Raw genomic sequence first — 7,828 nt, 5'->3', positions numbered from 1 at the left:
GAGCCTCCTCGAAGGATGACTTATCCACTTAAATCTCAGTTTACATTGCATGACTGGAAAGTAGAATGTAAGGTGCGTGACTAGAGTTCTTAGCCATTTTGTGGAAGAACATGAAAGATCATGACAGCAGTTTGTCACTTGGTTCATCTCTGTAGTACATAAGAAAATTTGCTGTAGTGTGAGGACAATGGGGGTGGGAGTGGGGCAGAAGAAGAGGAAGATTTGATTCTTTTTTCATCATCCCTTTTTAGGGTCCCCCTTCGATTCCCCTTCAGGAAGTGGAATAGAAAAAAAAAACAAACACTACATTCGTCAGTAACTCTGGGGCAACCACAAGTTAGACAGTAAGCAGGTCAACTGAAACAAGGACAGAGATTGCTATAAAACCAACAGTGCTCTCGTTGACACCACACGGGCACACAGAAGGCAACACAGCACAGAAAGAGCTTCCTGCACAAAACAGGTGACCAGAGCAAAGTGACAATGACATTCCTGCGTGACATGGCCATGGTGAGTAGTCAGGATCATTCTTGTGTTGGTCATCCCTAGGATTTCAGGAAAGCAGATTTATAAGGAATGATGCTAGGTTGGGGTCTTTTGGGGGGTCATTTCTTTAAAAAACAGAGCTGACTTTAACGCTGATCCTTGTCTGGTGGAGAAAAAGAAAAAATAACCAGAAATTATAATGGGGTGTAAAACCATAGCTCTTCACCGATGGCTCTGGCATAGTTGGTGTTAGCTTTTGAAGTTCTTGACATCACAAACTGGACATGGTCTCTCTTGTGGCCACCATTGTAGAGTTAAGTTGGCCCTCATCTCATGGGGGAGCTTAGCCAGACTTTTAGGATCTGTACATGTTGATTTTAACCAAGGAAGCTGGGGCCCCAATAGGGGTAATGATTCCCCCAAGATGAGCAGATGACAAGGAGTGCCCTGGATGCAGGGAGTGAAACCACCTGGTGATGCACTTGGACAGCTCCTATGGGAGAGACATTTGACACATCTCTGAGAGCTGATCATTTTTGCATTGTCTCCTTCCTCCTGGAGGAGAGGAAGATGTTAATGTGATGGAAATCTGCATCCCCTGGGTCTAGAATCTCACCTGGCATTCGTCAGGTAAGACCTTCGAAGAATTTAAAATACAGCAGCATGAAAGCAGGGCTTGGGAAACCACTCACCATATTATTGGTTTAAATACTCCTTTTCTTCTCTCTTTTTACAAGCCATGCAACTTAAAAGAGATTGGATTTCATAAAAGGTCATGGCATATGGTGATGATAATACTATGTTATATTCATATACTGTTTTAGAGATGGTAAGAAATGCAGCAAAGTGCAGTAGTTAGCGGGCATGGGCTTTGGAGTCAGACAGACCTGGCCTCACCACTTACCAAGTGTGGGATTAGCCTCTCTGTGCATTCTTATTCCTCTTATCTGTATAGAGGAATAATAATGGTATCTCCCTCATGGAAGGATTGATTGATATCATTGAGAATGACTAAACCTATTCTCTGAAATAGCAGATATATGCAGGCATGGCTTTTAGTTAACTTGGCCACTTTAATATAACAACCAATAAGGATAGAGAAAGCATTCAATAAATTTTTTTTTAATTGAAGTAGAGTTGATTTACAATGTTGTATTAGCAACATTGGTATATAGCAAGTGATTCAGTTATATATAAGTGAATAAATAAACCATAATTTCCATTATGGTTTATTACAGGATATTGAATAGAGTTCCCTGTGCTATACAGTAGGTCCTTGTTGGTTATCTATTTTATATATAGTTGTGTCTATATGTTAATCCCAAACTCCTAATTTATTCCTCCCCCACCCCCTTTCCCCTTTGGTAACCATAAGTTTGTTCTCTATGTCAGTGAGTCTGTTTCTGTTCTGTAAATATGTCCGTTTGTATCATATTTTAGATTCCACATATAAATGATATTATATGGTATTTGTCTTTCTCTTTCTGGTTTACTTCACTTAGTATGATAATCTCTAGGTCCATCCATTTTACGGCAAATAGCATTATTTCATTCTTTTTATGGCTTAGTAGTATTCCACTATATATACATACATATATACACACACACACACACACACACACACACACACACACACACACACACAAACCTCACCTTCTTTATCCATTCATCTGCCCATGGACATTTAGGTTGCTTCTATGTCTCAGCTACTGTAAACAGTGCCACTATGAACATTGGGGTGCATGTATTTTTTCGAATTAGAATGTTAAATATTAATATTAATGATGTCATCATTTTTACCTCTGAGTTTTGCACCAGTCCAGGGGAGTGGATTGGGATGACTTTCCCCATTGTCAGCTCAATGAATTTAAGTGATTTAACATCACTGGATACTGTATGCCCAAGAATGAGGACATGAATCTAGGTTTACTGGCTCCAAGTAATATTCTTTTCCTTGAATGGTTCAGAAGCAAGATTTCTGAATTTAAAGCCATTGTGTTTAAACAGATTTGTTGGATAGTTCTGTGTTCTAAAGCCACGTCTATTTTTGGTTTCTTTGAAGAAATCTGTTGTACTGTCAGCAAGAAACGTGACAGGGCAAAGGACATTAGAATAGGATTAGAAATTGGAGGTGCAGGCACACAGGACATCCTCAATACGGTGGTAGGGCAAACTCTTATGGGCTGGGAGCTGTCCGGGTTCTGGAGCATGTTCCTACATGGTGTGAGCACGAATCACAGGTGAGTTCAGGAGACAAGTGTTCAGATGTTCTCTTTACAGGAGTTCACAGTGCAGTAAGTAAAAGGTTGGGCTGAGCATGTTGGGAAGCTAAGGACCGTCTTGTCTAAGCAGGCATCCTTTTACTTTTTAAAATGTCATAGTGCTTTGTCTAGACAGACGTTACGTGAGGGCAAATTCCACATCTTTCTCGTCCACTGTGTATCATTAGGACAATGTAGACTTAACAATAGTACCTATACTGAATACTCTCCATGTCCCAGCCCTGCTCTTCATGCTATATATGGGTCCTATCATTTAATCTCCACATTTGCTGGTGGAGGAAACTGAATCACAGCTAGTAAGAGTCCTGGAACTGAGTTATGGACCCAGGACTTTTGACTCCAGCGACGGGAAAGAGTTGTTGAATGAATGAATGATTGCAAGAGACAAAAGTAGACACCTGCTGATTATCTGGAGGGAAATCAGCCTCTTTCAGGCTTATCTGGGTCGATCTTGCTTTCAGCTTCTTTTTAGTATCAGCTATAACTCACGGAAGGTGTGAGCCTGAACGACACTGAGCCCTGAGGATGAAAGTAACTCACTTTCAGCCCTGGGTCTGCGTTATGTTGAGTATTGGTGATGAGGCTTGTCCATCCCCAGAGAGGGTCGGTGGTCACCGTGGGGTGAGCAAAGCAGCTCATGAAAAAGGGAAGCTGGAGAGATTTTTAGCTCTTCCTTTATTTTAGTTAGGTCTTCACTGAACGCTTTCTTTGTGCACTCCTGTAATACCAGATAAACGGGTATTTCAATGTCAGTATAAAAAATATATTTTCTGGAGCTAAAGAGAAATAGTTTCCATTTCTCTCTTGCGCATCCTTAGTGCCTCCGCTTCCTTCAGTCAGCATGGGCCATTGGAACTCTGCTATAGTCGGTTTTGCATGGTGTTTTTCTTAATGCGTTGAGCTTAACTGTGTTGTTAATTTAAATGGATTGTTTTGTTCATACATTCACTCACTCGCTCTTTCATTCATCCAGAAAGTATTTTGGAACACCTGTTCTATGACATGTTCTCCTGCAGGAACTTACCATCTAATAGGTGTAGATCTGTATGAACACAAATACTGCATGTCCAGACAATAAAGAAGGGCTGCTTGAGTGCTAGATGGTAAAAGCTTTATGAATGAACGACTTTCAGGACAGTTCCTGGAGGAGAGGGAGTCCTAGTGGGGCCCTGATGGAAGGGGAGGATTTGGATGGATAGGGGTGGGGCTGTGTATTCCAGGTGGAGGGATGGCTGGGACAAAGAGTTTTGTGGAGGATTCATGGATGTGAGGTTGGAAATTAAAAGCAAGAGTTATCATTTCTTAAGCCCCTATTTTTATTGTAGGTGCTTGACAAAGAACGTTTTATTTAATCTTGGGAATATTATTGTGAAGCAAGTGTTATGCCCTGGCTGGAAAGAAGAGAAAGCAGAGGCTCAGTGAGGAGACCAGGTCAGGATTTAAACCCAGTCCCAGATCCTGATATCTGTCTTTCTCCCTGTTCAGGAGCTCTCGGACTGTGGAGGGCTCAATCACCAGGCTAATGAGCTTAGTTCTCAGGTTGGTACGCTGGTAGCTTATTATGACTGTTCCTGTTGCCAGGTGAGGATCTGAGGTTCAGAGAGGAGCCCTGATCCCATCCCAGGGATGCTGAGTTCAGCTGAAGCATGACCTGTCTCTTGTCAGCAAGTGACACCGGAGTCCCTAACCAGTTCCATTCTCATCTATTTCCAGGTCAAGTCCCTGCTGCTGTTGACATTGGGGCTGACCCTCCTGGGGGAGGTGGCAGGTCGGAAAAGCCCCAAAGCTGGGGATCCTGCCCTCTGCCCCCCTCCGGAGGACCACACTGTGAGGGTTGACATCCGCATCCTCAGGCAGAATCAGGGCATTCCCCTCTCACACGGCTTCCAGAACCGCTCCAGCACCCCCTGGGATTACAAGTACGTGCCAAGGAGACTGACCTCCACGTTCTTTTGAAAAACATGTTAACTTATTCTAACCATAAGTAGAAAATTTCAAAAATATAGAAAAAATAATAGTCCTGACATTCACTCTGAAAAATGGAAATTCCACTTTCCCTGGGTGCTCACATTTTCTTGCTATTTTGGGCTAAGTCCTCCTATGTGGTCGAAGGTCTATTTTGCTTCCAAACTCTCATCGACGCTTTGCCCTTTTCTGCTTTACGCAGCCCTGGATTTGGAATTTACAAACTTTCTGTGCTGGAAGAGAGGACTCTTTAAAGCAGCCCACATAATGGTCTCTGCATGGAGATAAATGGGAACCAGAAAAGTCAGTTCAGAGAGAGCCACTCAGATTGGATTTCAGTCTTCAAGGAGTGTGGAGGAGGCCAGAGTGGAGGAGAAAGGCCAGTTTGGGAAGGGGATGCTAGGTGAGGATGTTCAGGGTACAGACTTGGGATTTTGTCTCACATGGAGGTTCTCGGAATAGCAAGCACTCATTTATATGCTCTAAATATAAGTATGAAAACAGAGCCCGAGGGCCATTAAAAGTGCTTCTGGGGCTGCCTGCACTGCTTGCCTTGGGAAGCCAGAGTGTACGCTTGCCAGCTGGCTGGATTGGCTTTGCTGCCTTTATTCCCCCTGGCAAGGGGGCTATTCAGGGAGAAATTGAAAGAAGGCATTGGATTCACCAACCCCCCAGGGCTTTGGTTTTCTTTCCCAAGCAGCAGGCTTTGCAGACTGTGTACTGGGGGACCTCCTAGTGATGTTCAGCCTCTAACCAAAGGATGAATGATGATTATAATAATAAAAATGAAAAGGAAAATGAACTAAAAGATCTAACATGTATGGAATGCCAACGTTTTACGGTGTGGCGTTTCATACGCATTTGTATCACCGAGTGTTGGTAACAATCCCACAGGAGACGAATTTGCGAACCCCCATTTTAAGGTTGAGGGAACTGAGGCCTAAGGAGTTAAGCACCCGCCACGGGCCAGCGTCTGAGTCCAGGTTGTCTGCTCCGCGCCTGCGCTGCCGCCCTGAGTTGCCCGGCACCGCCTCCCTGCAAGTGGGCGCCCAGTGCCGCGGGGCCCCCATCCTTTGTGCATCTTTCCCCGCCTCCCACCCCCGGTCTCACCATCGGCTTCTCCCTGCTCCTCCTGCAGCGTCACCCGGGACCCCCACCGATATCCCTCCGAGATCGCAGAGGCCCGGTGCAGGCACACGGGCTGCATCAACGCCGAGGGGAAGGAAGACAGCTCCATGAACTCCGTCCCCATCCAGCAAGAGTTCCTGGTCCTCCGGAGGGAGTCCCAGGGTTGCTCTCGCTCCTTCCGGCTGGAGAAGGTGCGGGTGACTGTTGGTTGCACCTGTGTCACCCCCATCGTCCGCTACGTGCGTGGCTAGAGGGCGGCAGATCAGCTCAGCTGAAGAAGCTGTAGAAACGCCCCTCTTTACCCAGCACTTTGCCATGAGTCCTGTGTGGTTCCCAATTCTCTCCACTTCCCAGGTCTCTTCATAAGATCTGCATGGGACTCTCAAAGCTCTGTATTAGATAGAGTAACTTTCTGGGGCTTCAGAATCTTTATACGGTCCTGAGATGTTCCAATGTCCCACCCCCCTGAAAATAGATGGAGGAGAATGCAGGACCCTCACCTACTCTGCTTATGTGCTATCACGACCACCTCCCAGCCATGCCGTCATTGGATGGGGGCCCTGTTGGTAAAATGGGCTTCTGCTCCACAAAAGGCAACAAATAAAATAAACACAATGTAAGAGTGTGTGGGAGGGTCTGTGCAGGACGGGGTGGGCGGGAAGAATGGAGATAAGGATCCAGCACCTGTTTATTAAGCATTTGCTAAATATAGATGAGGTTGGCCTGATATTTATACCTCTAGGGAAACTGTTCATGTATTTATGATATATTGATTATATGAAATTGTAGGAGAAAAATTAATATAACAAGGACTAAAATAATAAAGTATTGACGATTGAAAAATACTTTAGTTGTTTGTTTCCAGTCTCAGCTTGTACTCACGAACCTTGTGGACCTGAAGACTATGAAATTCTATACACCTGTCATCTGTTTTTTCGTATTTCATCAGAGTGCTAGTGTCAGAATTATTATTATTATTTGTGTGTGATCTTGGTGATATTAGCTCCCCCCCCAGCTTTCTTGAGACATAATTGATAAATAACATGGTGTAAATTTAAGTGATAACAATGTAATGATTTGATACATGTATATATGGTGAAATTATTACCACAATAAGGTTCCTTAACACCTCCATGCCTTCACATAATTCCTTTTTGTGTGTGTGTGATAAGAACATTCAAGATGTACCCTTTTAGCAAATTGCAAGAATACGATACAGTATTGTTAATTACAGTTACCAGGCTGTACGTTAGATCCCCAGAGCTTATTAATCTTATAAATGAAAGTGTGTCCCTTTCATCCAACATCTCCCCATTCCCCCACACCCTGCCCCTGGCAACCAGCAATCTCCTCTCTGTTTCCATGCCTTGGAGAGTTCCTCTATTATTAATGGTTCTTGGGGGTTAGGAGGAGAGTTAAAGAAAATGGTGCAAACAGGGCTCGTGTTCCCTATGACTCTTTACTGCTCTGTCTTCCTGGCTATATTATTTTACAACGTGAACATCTACTGGCCACTGTGGTAGCTACTGGAGACACGAAGAAAAGTAACAAATGCACATGGCGGGGGCCATGGTCTTGGTAGTGGCCGCCTGCAGACCCCTGGTCACTAGGGCCATGGCAGTCACTCTGCATCTGGAATCACTAGTGGTCTTTCATGAATCTCTTGTGCTTCTTGAGGACACAGGGGCTTCCAGATTTTGGTCTCCCTACCACTCAGAGGCTCACTGGTCCCTCTCTCGCCCAGATGCACCACATTTTCTCCTTCACCGCTACACTCCCGGCTCAAGGCACATCTGTGTTCTGCTGCCTTTCAGTTCCGGAGAGGGGATGGGGCATCAGTTCTCACTCCCACCTGCAACTTGGCTTGAGGATGGGCAGCGGGCAGGAGACTGGCACCCATTTTTAACTCTTTAGTGGGGGCAACTTTTACCTAGTCTGTAGGTGAGGGTGGGGATGGAGGAGGGTAA

General features: G+C 44.7%; 1 protein-coding gene across 1 annotated transcript; it reads left to right on the top strand.

Annotated features, from left to right (window-relative positions):
- The first annotated feature begins 272 nt into the window (after positions 1–272).
- Positions 273–6,524, top strand: IL17F (interleukin 17F). Its single transcript, XM_032649585.1, has 3 exons — positions 273–510; positions 4,482–4,687; positions 5,872–6,524. The coding sequence occupies exons 1-3, from the start codon at positions 484–486 to the stop codon at positions 6,110–6,112; spliced, it is 474 nt and encodes a 157-aa protein (XP_032505476.1). The 5' UTR covers positions 273–483; the 3' UTR covers positions 6,113–6,524.
- Positions 6,525–7,828: the final 1,304 nt, after the last annotated feature.

The sequence above is a fragment of the Phocoena sinus genome, chromosome 11 (assembly GCF_008692025.1).
Source record: "Phocoena sinus isolate mPhoSin1 chromosome 11, mPhoSin1.pri, whole genome shotgun sequence".
Classification (NCBI taxonomy): domain Eukaryota; kingdom Metazoa; phylum Chordata; class Mammalia; order Artiodactyla; family Phocoenidae; genus Phocoena; species Phocoena sinus.
This window is presented reverse-complemented; position numbering and strand designations above follow the sequence as displayed.

Bases quoted from the DNA above. Each gene is read 5' to 3' on its own strand.
- IL17F (XM_032649585.1), top strand. From the start codon at position 484: ATGACATTCCTGCGTGACATGGCCATG. The intron at 511-4,481 runs GTGAGTAGTCAG...ATCTATTTCCAG, and splicing joins TCCTGCGTGACATGGCCATG to GTCAAGTCCCTGCTGCTGTT. The intron at 4,688-5,871 runs GTACGTGCCAAG...CTCCTCCTGCAG, and splicing joins AGCACCCCCTGGGATTACAA to CGTCACCCGGGACCCCCACC.